Source organism: Camarhynchus parvulus, chromosome 17, assembly GCF_901933205.1.
Source record: "Camarhynchus parvulus chromosome 17, STF_HiC, whole genome shotgun sequence".
Classification (NCBI taxonomy): Eukaryota; Metazoa; Chordata; class Aves; order Passeriformes; family Thraupidae; genus Camarhynchus; species Camarhynchus parvulus.
In genome coordinates, this window is record NC_044587.1 from 8,759,109 (window position 1) to 8,781,485 (window position 22,377).

Genomic DNA, 22,377 nt, shown 5'->3' on the forward strand with positions numbered 1-22,377 from the left:
TGACATTTCTGGGCAGTTGGTGACTGTTTCTCTGCTGAAGGTTTTGGCACTAATTCCCAGATTCACATCAATGATTTCTGTAAGCTGGGCTGCTGGCAGGTGAGCTTGCACACTGTGCTGCCAGCCCTAAACCTCCCACCCTGTGGTCCTCAAACACATCAGAGATGGGGCAAAGCCAAATCTTATCTGAGGCTGCAAATCCCTGCAGTGAGAGGAGATGGAGATGCAGCCTGCACTGCCTGATTCTGCACAGGGCATTGAGGAGGGTGAATTTCTTATTTTTATTATTTCTTATTTCTTACCACCTTCTGGGTGAGGTTCAGTGTCCCAGAAAAATTCACAGGGTGAGTTCTGCTGTGGCTTTGGGGGTATCTCTGCACTCAGTGCACCAGGACAATTTGTGTGTCTGGGAGGAAAAAGTTTTCCCTTGTAGAATTCCCACCCAGAGTCTGTCCCTTGTGATGTCCCCTTGTGCTGGGCACTGCTGGGGCCACCTCAAAGGAAGAACTGGAGCAATTCCAGGGAAGAGAATGGAGCTGAGGAAGGGGCTGGAGCCCCAGGAGAGGCTGAGGGAGCTGGGAAGGGGCTCAGCCTGGAGCAAAGGAGGCTCAGGGGGCCCTTGTGGCTCTGCACAGCTCCTGACAGGAGGGGACAGCCGGGGGGGTCGGGCTGCGCTCCAGGGAACAGGGACAGGAGGAGAGGGAACGGCCTCAGGCGAGGCTCAGGGTGGGCATCAGCAGGAATTTCCCCATGGAAAGGGTGATTAAACATTGGCAGGGGCTGCCCAGGGAGCCTTGGAGTGCCCATCCCTGGAGGTGTTTAGGGAAGGACTGGACATGGCACAGGGATCCCCTTCCCTCCCTTCCCCAGAGAATCCATCCTGGCAGGGGGGAGAAGGAGCACAGGAAACCTCGGGGTTTGCACCACACAGGAGAGACTGGGCACGAGGGCAGGGACTGGGCACAGGAGGAGGGACTGGGCACAGAAGAGACTGGGAACAGGAGAAAGGACTGGGCACAGGAGGAGCACCAGGCACAGGAGAAGGGACCAGGCACAGGCTGGTTCCACCCTGGGCACCCTGGAGTGTCACAGCTGCCCCAGGGACAGGGCAGGGGTGGCTGCTGGAGCCTGGCAGAGCCATTTAGCCTGAGCCAAATGTCACCCCCCTGGCAGGGCAGGCACAGCAGCAGAGCTGCTCTCTGGAGGCACAGGGAAATTAGCAGGGATGAGAGGCCAGAGATTTACACGGGGATTTTAATGTCCCCCTGCAGATGCCTTGACAGGGCCACCAGGAGCAGGGATGTGGGCTCAGGGAGATGTTTTATGCATGAAGGTGACAGCAGAGAGCCCGAGGGGAGGGGAGCAGCTGCACAGAGCCAGGGCTCCATCCAGGAGGGGGCATGGGAGTGAACAGAGCTGGGAGAGCCAGCAGGACCCTGCTGGTGACAGTGTCTGCCAGAAAGGCAGTGCTGCAGCAGGCTGGGGACACTCTGCAGAATCCTTTGTACATTTACTGAGGTCCTCCCCTCCGGGGACCTCAGGAAGTGTGTAAAGGGATCCCTTGCCCTGGTAGCTCTGGGGTTGGTGAGAAGGGTCCCTGCCACCCCCAGCTCACTGATTTGTGTGGAGTTCAGCCCACCCTGGGCCTGGCTTTGGCTCAGGAAGCTGCTCTGTGCCCTGAAGCCTGGCACAGCCATGGTGCCCATGGGAGAGGGGTCCCTGGAGTGGGCAGAGGGCTCAGAACCTCCTCCACCATCCCAGAGAGAGCTGGGCAGGAGGGAGCATGGGGAGCAGCCCAGCTGGGCTCTGAGTGCCCAGGGAGGGAGGCGATCCCTGCAGGGATGTGTTTGAGGGCCTGGGGAGCTGCAGGGGCTGCAGCTGGGGAGCAGCCAGGAGGGTGACTGCTCTGTGGGTCCCTACTGGTTTTGCAGTCCTTGTGGCAGCCCCCGGGCACATGGTGACCTTGGGAGCATGTGACAGGTCTGCAGCCAGGTTTGCTGTGTGGGATGGAGATGCTGAGCTGGGCTCTGAGCTGGATTCTCTGTGCTCTGGCAGGGAGGAGCAGCAGTGCTGCCAGCTCAGGGCTGGGATGCAGCCAGCCCACTATTCCTGAGCATTTACCCTTTCCTGAGGAGCTGCTGCTTTTAGTCCTTCCCAGGCACAAGCTTTGCTCAGCAGCTTCTCTGCTCAGTGGGGACAGCAGACCTTGCAGGGCAGCTCCTCAAAATGATGTATACATGGGAAAAAACCCCAAACACCTCCTTTCTGAGAGCAGATCTGCAGTGCTGCTGTCCCTGAGGCCTCTGGAGGGATGAGCACTTACAGCTGTCCCCAGGGAGAACTCCTCTGTGTTAATTGAAGTTTCTGTGTCAGCTTCTCACAGTGGAGGGGCAGAGGAGCTAATCACCTCCTCCGGCCCCCAAGGTCATCTCTGTGCGTGCTGGTTTCAGTGTGAGGATGTATTGAGTAATTACTCCTCTCATTAATTGACTGCTTGTGCTGGGGCAGGCAGCTGGTAACTCAGTGGCTGAATTTCTGGGGGTGCTGTGCATGTTCCCTGCAGGCACCAGGAGCTTTCCCAGGCTGGAGCTGTGGGGGCAGAGCTGGGGCTGAGCTGAGCCTTTTCCCACGCTGCTTTTGCCTGCTGCCAGCACAGTCACTGAGAGCTGAGATCCACGTTCCGCCTGGAGGGGAGAGGGCTCCAGGGAGACCTTGGGGCACATTCCAGTGCCTAAAGGGGCTCCTGCATTAGGGGAAGGTGAAGTGAGGGGGCTGGAGAGGACTTGGACCAAGGGTGAGTGCTGCTGTGCTCCAGCACTGCCCCCTGTCCTGCTCTGACTCCTCTCCAGAGCTGCTCAGTCCCGGGTTCAGCCCATCCTGGCCATGGCTCTGCCCACCTGCCCTCCCCACTCTGCTCCACTCTGCTCTTTCCTGGCTGATGGGAAAGCCTTTCTCTGTGTTTTCTCAGCAGCAGATTTGCCTTCACTCTGCTGCAGTCAGGAGAGAACAGAAAAATCCCAGCTTTTTATGCAGGAGAAACATCCTGGCGAAAGGGATTTTTCAGAAAATATCACGGTGACACACTAAGCCCTCATCCTTGGCCTGACACAGCGGGACTGGGATTGGTCATTAATTAAAAACAATTCGCATGAAACCAATCAAAGATGCACCTGTTGGTAAGCAACCTTCTTTCCAAGACCATATTCCAAGCAATCAGATAATTATTGTTTACATTTCTTTTCTGAGGCTTCTCAAGAGAACCATCCTGGGAAAGGGATTTTTCGGAAAATATCATGGTGACACATTAACCCCTTGTCCTTGGCTTGACACGGCCTGGAGAAGGGGTTAATAACACAGCTGGACTGGAATTGGTCATTAAGTAAAAACAATTCACATGAAACCATAGATGCACCTGTTGGTAAGCAACCTCCAGACCACAATCCAAGCAATGAAATAATTATTGTTTGCATTTCTTTTCTGAGGCTTCTCAGGAGAAATAATCCTGGGGAAGAGATTTTTTTAGAAGATATCACGGTGACATATTAACCCCTTGTCCTTGGTTTGACACAGCTGGACTGGGATTGGTCATTAAGTAAAAACAATTCACATTGGTCATTCATTAAAAACAATTCACATGGAACTAATCAAAGATGCCCCTTTTGGTAAGCAACCTCCAGACCACATTCCAAGCAATCAAATAATTATTCTTTACATTTCTTTTCTGAGGCTTCTCAGGAGAAACACCCTGGGGAAGGGATTTTTCAGAAAGTATCCTGGTGACACACTAACCCCTTGTCCTTGGCTTGCCTTGCAGGTGCTGAAGGGCTGCAAGAAGCTGAACCTGTCTGTGCACTCGGTGGGGCGCATCCCCGGGGGTTATGTCACCAACCACATCTACACCTGGGTGGACCCGCAGGGCCGCAGCGTGTCCCCCCCCTCGGGGCTGCCCCACCACCAGAACAGCTCCCTGCGCAGGGACAGCGAGAAGAGGAGCCACCTGCAGCTCCTGCAGGAGGGGGATGAGAAGAAGGTGAGCAAAGGGGGGTCAGACACAGCCCTGGGGGGCTCTTCCCATGCAGGTGCCAGCCCTCTTTGTCCCCCTGTATTGTAAAGCAAAGGGACTCCAGTGAAGGGGTCTCAGGATATTTTTGGGATGCTGTGACCCGGAGATTGTTCAAAGTCTCTTTTCCCAGCCCAGCACTTGAAGAAGGAATCAGGGCTCTTCATTTCTCGGTCTCAAGGTTGTTTATTGTTCCTTATCTATAAAATATTTTCTCCTGCCCAGCTGAGGTCCATCCAGCAGGACAGTTCCAGGCACTCTGCCTGCCCCAGGGCAGTGTTATGTCTTTATACTAAAAACTACGTGTACAATATTTACAGTAACTTCCCAACACCTATCACCTATGTTAGACAGTGAGCTTCTACTCTAAACCAATCCAAAAGTGCCACCATCACAGCAGAAGATGGAGGCCAAGAAGAAGAAGGAGAAAGGCTGGACATGCCCAGATCGCTCCATCTTGCCTCCTGAACCCCCATACCAAAAACCCCAAAATCTACTTTTCCACCCCGTGATAACTTCACTATCATTCTACCTAAACTGTTGTGGCTTGCTGATCTTCATCTAAGGTTGGTAATTTGCTCCACGGGTCATAATCAAACCCACAGGTGTTCTGGGCTCTGTGCCAGGGTCCCTGAGCCCCCTGGCAGGGGTCTTGGCTGTCCTGGACAGCCAGAGGGATGTGCTGGGTTCCCACAAAGTGGAGAGAGAATGATGCATCTGACTCCATGGATATCATAAGGCTAATTAATTACTTTATTATACTGTACTATGTACATTGTAGCTAAACTGAATCTGCCCTGAACTCACCACTGCTCACCCTGCACTCATCATCTCTGATTCTCCCCTGACTGTCCCGTGACAGTCCCACACACACACCTGGCCCTGACAGGCCAAGGGAACAAAACATCCTCACTCTGGGTAAACAATTTCCATATTGCATTCTGCTTTGGCACAACACAGGCACAGCAAGCGAGATAAGAGTTGTGTTTTCCTTCTTCTCTGCTTGTCTCACAGCTTCTCTCTGTTCAGAGGCCATGTGAATACCACACCCCTGGGATTGTCACCTGTGTCATTCTCCACTGGGCTGGCTCTCCTGTATCACAGAATCACAGAATCACAGAATAATGAGGTTGGAAGAGACCTCTAAGATCATCAAATCCAACCTGTGCCCTAACACCTCAACCAGACCATAGCACCAAGTGCCATGTCCAGTCTTTTTTTAAACACATCCAGAGATGGTGATTCTGCCACCTCCCTGGGAAGAGCATTCCAGTACTTTATTATAATTTTGGTGAAAACCTTTTCCTAATATCCAACCTATCCCTTCACTGATGTAGCTGGAGACTGTGTCCTCTTGGACAGCCTGGTTTTCTCCCTTGGGTGCAGCTTTGCCCCCAGGAGCCCTGGAGGATGGGATGGGGTGGCTTTGTTCCTGTTTGGCACAGGGAGAAGCTGGGCTGGAGGGGAGGCATTGCCCGGTCTGGGCTGGCAGAGAAGGTCCTGCCAGGAGCAGCCACCAAAGCACGAGGGGGTTTTAAGGTTTGGGTTTTTCCCAACAGGTTGTTTGGCTGGACATTGAGGGACTGACATCCGTGTCCAGCCTGGAGACAGGAAAGCTCTGGGGAGAGCTCAGAGCCCCTTGCAGGGCCTGCAGGGGCTCCAGGAGAGCTGCAGAGGGACTGGGGACAAGGGATGGAGGGACAGGACACAGGGAATGGCTCCCACTGCCAGAGGGCAGGGCTGGATGGGATATTGGGAATTAGGGAATTGTTCCCTGGCAGGGTGGGCAGGCCCTGGCACAGGGTGCCCAGAGCAGCTGGGGCTGCCCCTGGATCCCTGGCAGTGCCCAAGGCCAGGCTGGACAGGGCTGGGAGCACCTGGGACAGTGGGAGGTGTCCCTGCCCATCACAGAGAGTGGCACTGGATGGGCTTTAAGGTCTCTTCTTATCTGTATCACCTGTGCATGTGGAGGGCTGGAGCTCAGAGTGCATTCCTGCCCTTCCTCCTTCAGTTCAGATCTTTCCTCAGGTGTTCCTGTGAGGCTTTCCTGGCTCTCCTGGCAGTTCTGTCGTAGTGAAAAACAAAATACCCCTCCCCAATTCTTCTCTTCTACAAACACTCTGAAATAAACCAGATTATTTTTCTTTTCTTTTTGGGGAGAGGCAGCCTGAGTGAAAACCCTGGTGAGGGGAAAAGGAGCAGGGAAGGGAATTGTGACAGTGTTCACAGGGGTCTGAGGATGAGGGAGGAGACGAGGATCTGACTCCATGTTTCAGAAGGCTTGATTTATTATTTTATGATATATATTCTATTAAAACTATACTAGAAGAATAGAAGAAAGGATTTCATCAGAAGGCTGGCTAAGAATAGAAAAAGAAAGAATGATAACAAAGGTTTGTGGCTCGGACAGAGAGTCCAAGCCAGCTGACTGTGATTGGCATTTAATTAGAAACAACCACATGAGACCAATCACAGATGCACCTGTTGCATTCCACAGCAGCAGATAATCATTGTTTACATTTTGTTCCTGAGGCCTCTCAGCTTCTCAGGAGGAAAAATCCTAAGGAAAGGATTTTTCATAAAAGATGTCTGTGACAGGGAATGGCTTCTGTAGTGACACCAGGGCAGCGTGGCCAGTGCTGGGCCTCTGACAGAAGGAAACCATCAGCACATCGAATTTCCAGCCCTGCTCCCTGGCTGGGAGCTGCCCTCCTTTAGCAGCCCTTGGTGTAAGGGAAGCCAGCACAGGCTGTTGGAGCTGCAATATTTGATCTCAGGGATTTGATGTCTCCTCTCCCTCACTCTTCCCAGGGCCAGCCAGGCCTGCAGAGGTGTCACTGCAGAGGCACAGTGCTCAGATGCCCACAGAGGGAGGGACAGAGGGACAGGGACCCTCATCCTATCCTATACAAGCAGGACGTGCTGTTTCCACCACATGGAATATGTTTCCAATAATGTTCCCTCATTTCCCCCCATGGAATATCAGAGTACTGCCCTAGGAGTCAGCACTGCCTTTCCAGAGACACAGAATTGCTTGGAGCCTTGGCTATTTCCATCCTTTTATCCTGATATCACTCTGTCTGTGCCCAAAATGTCCTCAAGTCCTGCAAGGGGCTGTGAGCTTCCCATCTCAGCCAGAGGGAGAGAAAAATCTAATACAGGGCGAGGCAGTTTGCTGATGGAATATTCATGTGGGCCACAAGGGAGAGGGGCCTATTATTTTTATTGTAAGGAGAGGAGGAAAGCAGGCTCTGCTGGCTCTGTCCCCACCCCTGGCACCCAGTGTCTGACCTTGGCAGAGCAGCAGCAGCTCTGGGCAGCTGTGGGGAGTTGTTCCTGTGCACATCCCTCCTTCAGTCCTCACTGGGTGTGGTGTGAAAGGCTCAGACACCTGGAGCTGAGTGTTCCCTGTCTGTGGTGGTACCAATTGTGGGTACTGTCCTTGGACAGTCTCTCTCCATCTTTCCTGTCAGGCCCTGCAAGGCCACACTGAGGTCCCCCCAAAGCTTCTCCTGTCCAGGTGAACAATCCCAGCTGTGCCAGCCTCTCCTCCCAGCAGAGCTGCTCCATCCCCTGATCCCCCTGGTGCCTCCTCTGGATCTCTGCAGCAGATATCATCACACTCTGAGCCCAGGACAGGGGGCTGGAGTCCCTCTGTTAACCTGGGACCAATCCATGACAGCTGCAGGAAATCTTTGCAGCTCTCACTGATGGAGAAGTCCTGGAATCTCTGCTGGTCAGAGTGACCCCAAGATGTGTTGGAAAGTCTCTTTTTCCCAGCCCAGCAGCCGAAGAAGGAGTCAGGATTCTTCAGCTGTGGTTTTCAAGGTTGTTTATTTTCTCTTATCTAATACATTCTTTCTCTTGCCTGCTGAGGTCTGTCCAGCAGGTCAGTCAGAGGCACACTGCCCACTCTCGGGCTGGTGTCAACATTTTATACTAAAAACCATGTGTACGTTATTTACAATTACTTTCCAATACCTATCACCTATGTTAGACAGTCTGTTCCTACTCTAAACCAACCCAAAAGTGTCACCATCACCCAGAAGATGGAGGCCAAGAAGAAGGAGAAAGAAGGACAGGGTACACCCAAATTCCTCCATCTTGGGACCCCGAGCCCCCATTCTAAAACCCCAAAATTCTATTTTTCACCCTGTGACACACTAAATATTATTCTACTTAAACTTTTGTGGCTTGTAATTCCTCATATAAGGTTGGTAATTTTTTCCATGGGTTAAAATCAAAGGCACAGGGGTCTTGGGCTCTGTGCCAGGGTCTCTGAGCCCCCTGGCAGGGGCTGGAGCACTCCAGGACAGCCAGAGGGATGTCTTGGGTTCCAACAGAGGAATGTTCAGCCTTCTCCTGGCCCCACTCCCTGGTGACACTCCAGCAGGGACATTGGTCACTGCTTTAAGTGCACAAGGCTTGGCACGGACTTTGCAGCATCTCCACTCCTGATTTCCCGTCTGTAAGAGCAGAAAAAAAAAGAAAATTACTGGCTGCAAGCACTCTGGAATGCTCGAGGCTGCCCAGGCACCTCCTGTCCAGAGGTGCTGGTGCTAGTGCTGGCAGCAATTCCCCCCGAGGCCAGGCCCTGGCTGTGCTGGGCAGGGGTTATTGGTGTGGCATTTTTGGTGTCACACACAGGCTGCAGGGCTTGGATGAGCTGAGCTGCTGTGGCCTGAAGTACTGAGCACCCTGGAGGGGTGGAAATGTGTCCCAGAGCAGGGGAACAGCCTGCCTCCAGTTTTCTCCATTTTTATTTCTATCTGTAGATTTATGGGTAGCAACAGATAAAGAATTAACTGCTGAAAGTGGGGTTATTCTGTTCACAAAAATGCAAATAAGTGCAACACATCCCTGGTTAACTCAGCCCAGTCAGCCAGAACTGACAGGCACTGTTTGATTTGTGGGTGGTTTTACATTCTGAGGGGAGAATTAGTTGGTTATTTTGTTTTATCCCACTCTCTCCTGTTTCCAGTCGTTCTGAATGTCCTGGAATGAATGTGGCAAAGCTTTCACACAGGCTTTGGGGAAGCAGAGCAGCCCCAGCCCTGCAGCAGAGGCTGGAGTGGTGTAACCCCACAGGCAAATCCAGTGCCAGAGCTCAGCACAGCTGGAACATCTCTGGAGTCAGAGGGACATTCCCAGCCTTGCCAGGGTTCAGTTCAGCGCTGCTGGAGGCATCTGGAATTCTTCTGTGGCATTCACATTCTCTGAAAAATCCCTTCACCCAGGGTTTTTCTCCTGGGAAGCTGAGAGAGCCTCAGAGAAAAGGAAAACAATTCTCATCTCATTTGCTTCTCCTGTGTTGTGCTCATGTGGAATGTGTTTGGAGATTGTTTACCCACAGGTGATTGTTCCATTGGATTCTGCTGGGAGTTGTTTTCACTCTTTGGCCAATCAGGGCCAAGCTGTGTCAGGACTCTGGAAAGAGTCAGGAGCTTTCATTATTATCTTTTTAGCCTTCTGTAAGTAACCTTTCTGTATTCTTTAGTATAGTATAGTATTCTTTAATATTATATAGTATAATAAAGTAAAAATTAGCCTTGTGAGAACATGGATTCAGATGCATCATTCTCTCCCCTTGTCAGTGGCCTGAAGAATATTTATATATTCTTTTTATAATTTATACATTGTTATTTATATATTTATAGAATATTCTCTCCCCTTCCAGTGTCTGAAGAATATTTCCAACATTCTTCGGGCACTGGAAAATCCCCTTCTGGCTGCCTCCCTCCAGCCCATCTGCATGCCTGGAGGGAGGGTTTGTCACTGAGGCTGAGGGTTGGTTATCCTGGGGCTGAAGGATTTGTTATGCAAAGGCCTGAAATGGAAAGCAGCACTGTGAGGAGTGTGATGGAACTGAGCCATGCAGGGATCTGTGGAATGAACTCTGTGATGGTGGAACTGAGCCCTGCAGAGATCTGTGGGATCACCCTGGTGGGATGAGGAGTGTGATGGTGACTGAGCCATCCAGGGATTTGTGGGATCATGAGGAGTCTGATGGTGACTGAGCCATGCAAGGATCTGTGGGCTCACCCTGGTGGGATGAGGAATGTGATGGTGTAACTGAGCCATGCAGGGGTCTGTGGGATCATGAGGAGTGTGATGGTGTAACTGAGCCATGCAGGGGTCTGTGGAATCATGAGGAGTGTGAAGGTGACTGAGCCATGCAGGGATCTGTATGATGGTGTGACTGAGCCATGCAGGGATCTGTGTGCTCACCCTGGTGGGCTGAGCTGTGGCACAGGGTGGTTGGGCTCTGCCTCCCTTTGGGCATGGTGCTCCAGCCCCCAGCATTCCCAGCCTGGGGCTTTGGCCATGTTTTCCTGTGGGCACTGGGGTTCCTCCATTCCAGCTGTGGAAGAATCCCTACCAAAGGGATTTGGGGATTGGGATTTGGCAGCTGGCTTGGCTCTCCCCATCCCCTTCCAGGCTGCCCTGAGCTGGGGTCAGGGGCTGTCCTGGGGGAGCAGAGGGGGTGCTGAGATCTGGGCCAGGTTTTTATGTAGACCTGACCTAGCACTGCAGAAGGGAGCTGAGGATGAGGGGAATGTTGGGCTGAAGGAGCTGCTGGCAGCTCCTGTGGTTGCCAAGATGTTAAAGATCCTTGTTTTCCATGGCTGTGCTGTGTGGGGCAGGTGCTGGATTTCCCAAATTTCGCATTTTCCTGTTGTAATTGGTGAATTCATGTCTCATCAGAGCCCTGTGCCCGCAGGGGGAGTCACCAGTGGTCAGGAAGTGTGAAAGGAAGGGTTTGCAATCGTGCAGAGCTCTGGGAAATGCTGCTGGAGCCAGGCCAGACAGAGCAGAGCAGCAGGTGACAGCCCCCAGCCCACCCCAGGATGTCACAGCCTGCTGGAAAGCTGGGACCTGCTTCCCATGCTCACCTTCTGCTCCAGAGCACTTGGATTTGTATTGTCTGCCCAGGCTTGGAGTCCTCTGGATTTGTCACAGCAGCAGCAAGAGCCATTTGTGCTGTGAATTGTCATTGATGGACTCGTGGGATTGACAGCTTATTTCATTAAAAGCACTTTGGAAGCCCTCAGACAGTGAAAACTCAGAGGTGCTGCTGAGCTGGGAGGAAGATGAAGTGCGCAGAGCACTCTGGCAGTGCTGGGAGTTCTCTGAGAAGCACCATTCCATCAGCTCAATTGGTGCCTTAATGTGCTTATTGCCAGGGGAGCTGCTTATTCCTGCAAGCTTTTGGTGCAGCAGAAGAAAGAAAACATAATAAAGGGAGTGTGAACATCTCCTCAGCTCCAGGCACTTCTGGAGCCAAAAGTAGCAGTAATTATTATTTAAAAAAAAATAAAATATCAGTGCTAATATTGCGTGGCTTGAATGTTTGAGACACTGCTGGTGCCTACTTGAGCATGAAGGATAAGAGATGCAGGAGAGGGAAGGAAGGATTTCTCTCTATTAGTCTGTAATGACATTTGCAGTGGGAATGATGCAGCTCCCCACGTCTCTCACTGTTTGCTTGCTCTGACCTTGCTGGGCTTTGGTTTTGTTTACAGCTTGAGGGATATCCAGGCTGGTGGGGGGCTGGTTGAGTTCCCTGTGGGACTGGAATATGGGATGGGAGCCACTGGTGCAGAGAGTGTCCTGGGGATTAAAGGCAGGGAATGGTTTGGGTTGGAAAGGATCTTTAAATCCCATCTAATCCATCCCCCTGCAGTGAGAAGGGGCATCTTCAGCTCCATCAAGTTGTCCTGAGCCACATCCAGCCTGCCCTTCCATGTTTCCAGGAGTCACCCTTCTGCCTCAGGCATTCTGTAGCCCTGTCCCAGCAGATTTACCCAAAAATGTCCTTTGTGTCACACCCCAGCCCAGCCTGAGGGCAGCAATTCCACCTCTTGGTTATTTCAGACACTTGTGATGCCTTGTGCAGGCTGCCCTAGAGCAGAGGCTGGACAGAGCTAAAGAATGCAGCAGGGATTTATTAAAAAGATCTCCTCCATGGATGCACCTTGGGCAGCACAAGAGCCCAGCCAGGGCTGCACCAAAGATGAACCAAAATGGTCACAAAATGCACGAGCGGGCACGGGGTCTGTCACTGGGATCAGTTCTGCTCCATTTGCATCTTGCAGTTCATTGTCCCATTCCAGCTTTAGCCCATGCAGTCCCACCCTGCTTGTTTTTCTCTCTCCAGCCCACGGTGTTTGTGCTCTTGGGCTGAGATTTGGATCATTTGTCCTTGGTGCCCAGCTGGAGCAGGAATTGTTTTGTGTCGCTAATCTGTGCACAGAGCTCACCATCCCCCAGTATGAAGCTCAGACCCACCCACTAAAGCAGCACAGAATGTGAAAAATAGAAAAGCTAAACCTGAGGCATCGCTTTAAGCAGAAGGAGCACCCAGAAGTGGTGTTGGTGTTTGCCAAGCCCTACCCTGTGGGGAGGCAGCACTGGGCTCAGCAGGAGCTGGGATGGGCACAGGACCTGGTCTGGTCACTGCCCCTGTGCTCTGGGTCAGCCCCAGCCCTGAGAGCTGCTCCCTGTTCCCAGTGCTGGACATTGGGTAGCAGCCCAAGTCCTGGTGTGGCCTTAGGGTGTTGTCATTATAGAGCGAGAGTTCCATTGTCATTACATTGGAAAGATTCCATACTGCCAGAGTTTTGTATCTCCTTGATGTTTCTGGTAGGCAGCTCCTCTAGCACTGACTCTTCCTCATCCTCACAGCACCCAATTGACTCCAGTTCCCTCAACCAACCAATCCACTCTTTTATAACACTCTTCTTATTGGCTACAGCTGCGGCGTGTAAACATCAGGCCTGCTGCTAATCCTTAATAATTGGCTCAGCTGCAACTCTTTAGGGGGTTAGATCACTTTCTATACTACCTTTAGTTACTTATGTTCTATCCCCCTACATTAGGGAGCTGCCCTGGGCAGGGGGTGACATTGGCACAGCTCTGGTGGCCCTGGCACCCCCGGGACTCAGGGATCACTCTGAGCACTGTCACAGCTCAAGGCTGTGAGGCAGCCCTGCCTCCCCACACTCGCTGTGTGCAGGATGTCTAGACACAAACTGTGGGGTTTCCTTGGGAAGCAGGAGGAGGATGAGCCCTGCCAGCCTCCCCGGGAGTTTTTTGTGTTGTGTGGCAGCAGCAATGGCCTGGAAATAGCTGCCAGCATGGCTGGAACCTCCTCAGCCACCCAGCTGTGTGCTGAGCCCTATTGGGGCAGGCTAATTCCTGCCTGAAAGGCCTTTTTCTAATAGCAAATTGGAATCTGTCAACAGGTAATTCCATAAAGCCAGACAGCAGCAATCCTGCACAGGAATCAGCTCAGAGCAAGTGCTTCACTGATGATGGCATTTTTATTTTTTTCCCCTTCATTTCCTGCTACAGGAGATGGCAGATGTTTCAGCCTTGAAACAGAAATTAAAAATGTGACCTTGGACTTCCTGATGGTTCTGTGTGATGCACGCAGGAGGTGCCTGGGGCTGGGGATGGCACAGGGAAGGACGTGGGCACTGGGCACTGATCTGCTGTGGAATGCCTGGCATGGTAGGGGGGTGACCTTACCTGGGTGTTACTGTGCCCCCAGGACCTAACGGGGCTCCAGGAGAGCTGGAGAGGGACTGGGGACAAGGACTGACTTGGAATGACAGGACACAGGGAATGGCTTGAAGCTGAAGGATGAGAGAATTAAATGGGATATTGGGGAGAAATCTTTCTCTGTGAGGGTGGGCAGGCCCTGGCACAGGTGCCCAGAGCAGCTGTGGCTGCCCCTGGATCCCTGGCAGTGCCCAAGGCCAGGCTGGGCAGGGCTGGGAGCAGCCTGGGACAGAGGGAGGTGTCCCTGCCATGGCTGGGGTGGGATGGGATGGGATGGGATTTAAGGTCCTTTCCAACCCAAACCATTCTGTTATCTGGGATGTCCTCAGTTTCCCCCGCAGAACAGCTGCCTGTGTTTGCAGCCTGGTTTAGGATGGTGTCAGGACAGCCTGGATTTAGCTCAGGGTGATCCCAGCTCTCCCTGAGGGAGCTTCAACCAGGGGGGAGAGTGGAAGCATGAAGTGGAAATGGCACCAAGGTGCCCTCTCTGGGCCAAGCCTTGGCACTGGAGTGTTAATGACAAGGGTGCCAGCCTGAGGGGAAGAGCCCAAGCAGAGGGGCTTGGCGCAGGGAATGCTGTGTTGAGGCTCCCAGAGGGACCCTGGATCATCACTGGGAACCACTGAGAACATCAGCCTGGTCTCAGGTTCAGCTCCCTCCTTGGGCACCGCTGGGCTTGTGCTTCAATGTCACCCCAGAGCTGTGTGTGGGCTGTGGGGCCAGGCTGGCAGGAGGGTGACAATGGGACAGCCAGCATGGCAGGGCCACCCCTCCTGCCACCACCCCAGCTGTGCCATCACTGCAGACCCTTGAGTGCAAATTGTCCCCTGTGGTCCCTGAGCCCTTGGCATGGGGTGGCCCAGCCTTTGCTTCATCCTGGCAATCTGCCCATCCCTGCATTGCTCCTTTGATCCCCTAGGATTTCAGCTTCTATATTTTCCCTACATTTGTAACCCTGCAGTTCTTTAGTGTGTAACTCCAAACTCCACACTCAGTGTGAACTGCTGCTTTCCCATTTGGGGCAGACACAACAATTCCTCTCCAGGCCTGGCAATCAAGGACACCTCACTGCCTCAGGCCCCAGAGATGGGAACAAAAATGAGTTTGGGGGGAGCAAACTTGGGGTACATGATTTCATTACCTGAAGCTGTAATTGGCAGATTAACCCCCAATAATGGCCCAAACTTATAAAAGTGAAAACCTGTGACCCATCATCCATTTTGGGTGTAGCCCCTGGGGGGCTTAAATGCCCTAAATGTTCCTGAAGGCTTTTCAATAAATAGAAATGCTTTTTATTGCCTTAATTTTGTCTGGCCTCTGGTTTTAGGTAGCCCAAAAGGCCTCACCTTCCCTCCCCAGGCTGAGCCCAGCACTCTCTTCCTTCCCCAGCCATTCCCAAAATCTGCAGTGAGTCTCTGAGCTGGCTGCCCCCTGCTCTCTCCCACGCTGCTCCTGGCAGCTCCTGCTGCAGCTATTAGCTGATTAAGAGATGCAATTAAGCCCTGAGCTGCCCAACTTTCTGGGCTGCCAGCAGGTTTGCGCACACAGCTTGGGTTTGTTGTTTTTTGTGGCTCCAGGATTTCTGTTTGTGGCTCCAGGATTTCTGTATCCATGCCTTTCCTGCCTCTGGAAGTGCAGGTTTGCACACACAGCTTGGATTTGCTGGTTTTTGGGGCTCCAGGATTTCTATATCCATGCCTTCCTTGCCTCTGGAAGTGCACGTTTGCACACACAGCTTGAGTTTGGTGGTTTTTGTGGCTCCAGGATTTCTGGTTTTGGCTCCAGGATTTCTGTTTGCTTGCTTTTCCTGCCTCTGGAAGCACAGGTTTGCACACACAGCTCGGATTTGCTGGTTTTTTGTGGCTCCAGGATTTCTGTATCCGTGCCTTTCCTGCCTCTGGAAGCACAGGTTTGCTCAGTACAGGGCAAACCATCCTCTGACACCCCTTGGAGGTATTTATTTGGATTGGTGAGATCCCCTCTCAGTCCTCTCTTCTCCCACAGGTTCCTCATCAGAAAGTCCCTCTCACCTGATGCCTTCAGGTTTTAACCTTTATATTTTTCAAACCCTGTGCTGCATTAGTGTATAACTCTATAAACTCCATATAAAGTGTTAATTAATTGTCTCCACATTTTGGCCAGGCCAAACAGAGCAGCTCACGTGGCAGCACCTGAGGAGCAGAGGGACAGGGGGTATCTCGTACTCCATCTGATGCTCTCCCCAGCTGGGGGGAGCAGCTTCTCAGCTTACCAGGATAGTGTTAAAGGGAAATGGAAATGTCTGCCTGCAGAGCTGCCCTCCTGGAGCCACCCCCAGCGCACAGAAATGTCATTCAGGGACTTACAGAGGGAATTTTGGCATTCCCAGTCTATCCTGGTGTGCTCTGTGATTCCAGGCACCTCGCTGCATTTCTCCTATTTGTATTTTTTTCCCAAACTGGGGGATTTTTTGAGAGGCACAGCCACGGTGGGGTGAAAAACTTAGAGCAGGGAAATCCTAAATTTCCCTGTAACAGCACTTCAGAAAAGTTGAATCTTTTCCTAATTTTCAAAAACACTCAGCCAACTATTCTGTGGTTCAGAGCAAGGTTTGCCTGTGATGAGAAAACCAAAGTGCCCTTGGATGTGACAGGCAGCTGCTCCTTTGTGTGGGTCCAATGCCCAGCTCGTCTCTCCAGCCTGAAGGTCTCTGTAATTCCTTTATAATCCTTCCATGCTAAAATTGTTTCCAGCACTTTCTGCCCTTTAAAGCAGCAAAAGGAAACCTAGGGAACATCAGGTTTTTCAGAGAAGGATGCTGGTACAGATAGTTGATGTTTTACAATTCTTGTTCCAGCTTTGCATCCATTTCTCTAAATCCAGAATTTGGAGCCTTAGGTGGATTTGTGTCCTGCTGCTGATTTCTGTTTCTGTCACCAAGACAGAAAATGGGTTTTCAATACCAGCCACTCTAAGGCTGGCCTGAATTCCCTCTGTGATGCTGTGTCCTCTAGAAAGATGGATTAATTACTGACTTGAGGCTGGGAATTATTTTTCCATCCAGGTAAATGTTCAAGATTTTGGTTTGACTGCAGTAAAAGGGTTTAAATATAAAAGCCCTTCACAAACAGCTTGTTTCTGGCTGTTTCTATCAGTGTGAAACACATTTTGGCTTTTCTCATTTGTTTTTATTCCTGCTGTCTGCTTTTACCCAGAAGTGACTCAAAACTTGGGAGCAAAGCAAAAAAAAAAAAATAACCCTGGAGTTATTCATTTTAAAAGTGTCATGCAGAGAGTGAACAAAGGCCAATTTAAATGGACAGTCCTCGAGAGGGCTGAGCACAGGATTGCTGTGCTCTCCAAATTCCCACCTGAACACCCAGATATTGTCAGGCCCCGTGAGGAGGAGAGGGTGGATGAAGGCAGGGGGAAGCTGGGTTTGCAATTAGCATTTGGTGGGGAGAACATCTGCCCAGGTGCTGCTGGCAGGTTGTGGGGAGTATGAAATGCCTTCTGCAGGATGTGCTGGATCTATGGAAGGGTCGTCCTGACGTTGTTAATTGAAGATAATCAGGCACGTGATTATCCCAGTGGGGTTTGTCCTGTGGGGAGTGCCTGGAATGGCCCTGCACAGTCAGCTCTGCCCAGGGCAGAGGGCTGGAGCTGGGCTCAAGCCAGGCTGGGTGGAGGGGGATTGTGGCATTCACATTCTCTGGAAAAATCCCTTTGCTCAGGATTCTTCTCCTGGGAAGCTGAGAAGCCTCAGAGAAAGGAAAACAATTCTTCTCTCATTTGCTTCTCCTGTGTTGTGCTCATGTGGAATGTGTTTGGAGATTGTTTACCCACAGGTGATTGTTCCATTGGATTCTGCTGGGAGTTGTTTTCACTCTTTGGCCAATCAGGGCCAAGCTGTGTCAGGGCTCTGGAAAGAGTCAGGAGTTTTCATTGTTATCTTTTTAGCATTCTGTAAGTATCCTTTCTGTATTCTTTAGTATAGTATAGTATTCTTTAATATAATATAGTATAATAAAGTAATAAATGAGCCTTGTGAGAACATGGAGTCAGATTCACCGTTCCTGCCTTTGTTGGGACATTCCCTGCAAATCCAATAGGGGATCATGGCTCTGTTTGCTCAGGCAGCAACACCAGAGGGGCAATTCACAGCCAGTGCTGCCTGGCACCACCCCACTGCTGCTCCTGGGGTTTTGGGGGCTGTTCTCAGGTCTCTGCCCCAGGGGTACACCTGTGTCATGATCCAGCAGGGCAAGTGAGTTCTGATGGTTCCTTTCCAAATCCCAAAAGTGCACAAGACAAACAGCAGGGACTGTCAGTTTTATCACAACAAATGCACCTTTATTGAGGGCGAACAGCAAATGCGATAGAGGGATCAGAAAAGGAAATAAAGGATAGAAAGAAAAAGAGGGGAAGTGGAATATAGCTACCAATGAGCCAGAATCCTCATGGTCCAGCCACACAGATTCACCATCGTCTGTGGGGGTTCACCAAAGCCCTCTCAACTGTTCCAGTTTATATAGTCCCAGTCCAAAGGAGGGGCATCTGGCCAAATGGTGGAGAAGATTCCTGGGCCATTGTGTTGAGACCCTCGGTCTGGGGGGCAGGTGTGAGTGTGCAAGGACAAACCACCGTTTATCAGAGCCTGTTCAAAGCAGTGTTCTGTGAAGGCACAGCGAGCACACCTGCAAACGATCACATCACATCCAGAAAACGTCCAGCTCAGCCAGGCCAGAGCTCCTGTTGGGGTCTTCAGGGTCCTTGTGATGATTGTGATGCAAATGAAGGAAACTACAGAAAACCTGTAAGAGGAGAGAGTGGAAAACTCCTGTGGACCAGCTGATTTGCTGGCCTTTAATAAATACTTTTATTGTCTTTATCTGCTCTAGCCTCTGTTCTAGGTAGCCACTCCAAGACATCACACCTCCCTGGGTTGGGGGGGGAAGAGTTTTCCATTAAAGATCCTGGCTGAAAATCCACCCACACGTGCTTCCCCTGATGTAGCTGAACCTCTCAGCCCCCAGAGCTTTTCCTCCTGGCTCCCACTGCCTCCTCTGCCCCCCAGGAGCTGCTGTCCAGCCCAGCTCTGTGGCTGTGTCCCACCTCTGCTTTGGACACCACATCAATGTCTCTCCCTGTTCCCCTGCAGGTGAACCTGGTCCTGAACGAAGGGAAATCCCTGGGCCTCATGATCCGAGGAGGGGCAGAATATTCCCTGGGCATCTACATCACAGGTGTGGACAAGGGCTCCGAGGCAGAGAGCACTGGCTTGAAGGTGAGAGTGATCCCAGAGAGGGTGGCAGGTGACCAGGAACGTGCCCAGGTGGGGTTGGGATGTCTCCAGAGAGGGAGACTCCACCTCATCCCCTGGGCAGCTGTTCCAGAGCTCTGCCACCTTCAGGGAAGGAATTTCTTCCTCATGTTGATGTGGAACTTGTTGTGTTGTAGTTTATTGCTCCTCATCCTGTCACTGAAAAGGGGAGGGACTCCCTGGAGCTTCTGTGGGTGACATCAGCATTTTTGTCCCCTGTGCCAGGGTCAGGATCCATCCCCTAAACCCCAGAAGCCTGAAAGTTTAAATACAGCATGAGAAAGAAGAAGCTGCATTGTTTTCCTTGGTGTTTTTCCTGCTCCCTGGGTTTGCTGCTCAGGGAAATCTCTGCTTCTATTCCTTTTGCATCCCCCTGGCAGTGAGGAGATGTCACAGGGACAGTCCCAACAGCAGAACTCCTGGCTGGATCCCTCCTGCCTGCTTGGAATGCCAGCAAATAGCCACACTCAGCACCCAGGGCAGTGCCAGTTCCCTGCCCTGTCCCCCCAGGTCCTGCCACTGTTGTTTGCACACCTGAGCCTCTGCTGGTTGATTCTGGAGATCCCTCCCTTGCTGCTGTGCTCTCCAGGCAGTGATTTGTGTGTCCAGCAGGCTCGGGCTGTGCTGGATGCCAGCCTTGGTGTGATTTCAGATGCTCACAGCTGCTTCCCCTCCTGATTTGTGTATGCTACAGGCTGTAAATTCAGTGCTGCCTGGAGGTTTGGAGGTAAAAAAAGGCCTTTTATGTCCTGCTGTTAGACATGGTGGGGTGAATATTGCTGCTCCAGGTGGTGGTGGAAGGGATGTGATGCCACAAGGAAGCAAGAACTGGTGGATAAATGTGGTATTCACAGATAAATGTGATTTCCAGGTAATTTGTTGCTCTCTGAAATGGAAATATTGTGGGATTGCTCAATATGAGCTCAACACAGCCTGGCTGGGTGGATGGGAAGGTTCCTGCTGGCTTCCCAGGAGTGGATCCTTCTGAGGGCTTTGCTGCTTTCACTGAGTTTGTTGCCAGAATTGAGCTGATTCTGAGGTGCTGTTTAGATGAGAGACAAGGCAGAAATCCTTCCCTGGGAGGGTGGGCAGGCCCTGGATCCCTGGCAGTGCCCAAGGCCAGGCTGGACAGGGCTGGGAGCAGCCTGGGACAGTGGGAGGTCTCCTGGTGAGGCTGGATGGGATTTAAGCTCCCTTTTAACCCAAACCAATCTGTAATGTTGTCAGACATTTCATTTTTACCTCTTTGTATCTATGGCACCAAATCAAAATTTCAGACTCTTTAAATAATAACAAAAATAAATAATTAATGTTTTACACTTCCCTTAAATTTTGATGGAAGGATAATCAAAAGCTACTGAAAGCCAGGCAAAGCCAAGGAAGTTTCTCTGAGGCCCAGAAACTTTTTCCAGCTCTAGAAACAAGGACCAAGACCCTGAGATGAGGGTCCCAGAGGAGCTGGTGCTGGTTCAGATGCTGCTGTCCTGCTCCCTCAGCAGGCAGAACTGCAGCCAAAACTCAGGCAATAACTCAATATTCATAGGCTTGCCCTTGGCCTTCTTGATGTTTATTCATTCATGAAACTTCTGGCAACGTGTTCTTGGGGCATGGTTGAAAATCTGCTGCCTACAAGGAAGTTCTGAGAGTGAAGAGGTGGGGGTTGGAGGAGGAGGGGGGTGAGTCAGCCTCGTTTGCTTTCAGCTCCTGTCCTCCCTGCCTCCTTCCTGCTGTCCCCAGTGGTGCTGGCACGAGCTGAGCTCCTGATGCTGTTCCTGGCCCTGCTGGCCCTCATTTCTTCCTTGCTCATTTTTCCTGGTGCTGTGTTTTGTCAGGATTGGGGTTCTTTTTTGTCCTTAAGCCATTTTTGTTTGCTCTCCTTGACCTTTAAATCAGAAATAGCAGATTCCAGGGAGCTTGCTCTGAGCAAACAACTCAATATTGAGTTCCCAGAACGAGGGCTGGGGTGAAAATCATGATCCATATTTATCCAGATATGAGAGGAGAGGGAAAGGGAGACTGTAAATAGGAAGAGCTGAATGATTTTACCTCAGCACTGGCTGTCATAAAACAAAGAGTAATTTAGGCTGAAGATCTCCAAGTTCATTGTGTCCAACCATTTCTCCAGCACTGCAAGGCCAGCACTGCCCCATGTCCCCAGGTGCCACATCCACATGGCTTTTAAATCCTTCAAGGGATGGGGACTTTGGAGTCCTTTCAACCCTTTTGGTGAAGTTTTTTTCTTAAATATCCACCCTGAGCCTGCCCTGGCCCAGCCTGAGCCGTTCCCTCTGCTCCTGTCCCTGTTCCCTGGAGCACAGCCCGACCCCCCCGGCTGTGCCCTCCTGGCAGGAGCTGTGCAGAGCCACAAGGGCCCCTGAGCCTCCTCTGCTCCAGGCTGAGCCCCTTCCCAGCTCCCTCAGCCTCCCCTGGGGCTCCAGACCCTTCCCCAGCTCCATTCCCTTCCCTGGACACATTTGGTGTCATCTGCAAACTCATCCCAAAGCCACCCCTTGAAAGCTGCAGTGAGCTTTGAGGTCTGGACACAGACAAATGTCCTGGAAAAAGACAAGATGGAATAAAAACCTTGTGGCTCCTTCGGAGTTTGGGAATGAGCTGCAAAGGGACAAAGTCACTCAGGAGGTTGTGGTTGTGGTACCCAAGATGTCACATTTCTCCTGGTCCTTCCAGTGGTGTCACCTTGATGGGGACAGAAATTTCCTCTCCTGGGAGGCCACCAAAAACCTCCCCCCACCAGTGCCACAACTATTGGAAAAGCAAGCAACCCCCCCTGGCAGGGAGAAATGATGCATCTGACTCCGTGGATATCAGAAGGCTAATTAATTACTTTATTATACTATATTATTCTATACTATATCACGCTACATCTAAACTGAAACTGCACAAGCACTCAACTCCACCAAATCTTGGACTGTCTGCTGACAGTCCTGACACACACACATGGATGCAATTGGTCACCTCAGGTAAACAATCTCCAGAACACATTCCACGTGAGCACAACAAGAGGAGCAGCAATTGAGATAAAAATTGTTTTTTCTTTCTCTGAGATTCCTCGCTATGATTCCCAGAAAATATCCTTGGGAGGTTGTGCCTTGCTTTTCTTTGTGAAGAGAAATGCGGCCACAGACAAGCACTGCCACCCCAGAGAGCCCCTTCCCTCCCTGGGCTCTCATCTCCTCTCTTTGGGCTGCAGTGTTTGGGGAAAGGACCCCCAGCCATGGCACCCTCATTCCCTGTCCTATGTTGGATTTGCTGGGAATGTCCTGACAAAGGCAGGAATGATGAATCTGACTCCATGTTCTCACAAGGCTAATTTATTACTTTATTATACTATGTCATATTAAAGAATAATAAACTATACTAAAGAATACAGAAAGGATTCATACAGAATGCTAAAAAGGTAATAATGAAAACTCCTGACTCTCTCCAGAGT

General features: G+C 51.3%; 1 protein-coding gene across 1 annotated transcript in view; it reads left to right on the top strand.

Annotated features, from left to right (window-relative positions):
- WHRN (whirlin) overlaps positions 1-22,377 on the top strand; it is a 57,299-nt gene that overhangs the window by 12,299 nt on the left and 22,623 nt on the right. Inside the window, exons 2-3 of the mRNA XM_030961428.1 lie at positions 3,815-4,030; positions 18,765-18,890. Coding sequence (XP_030817288.1) covers positions 3,815-4,030; positions 18,765-18,890 — 342 coding nt within the window. The remainder of the gene's footprint in view (positions 1-3,814; positions 4,031-18,764; positions 18,891-22,377) is intronic.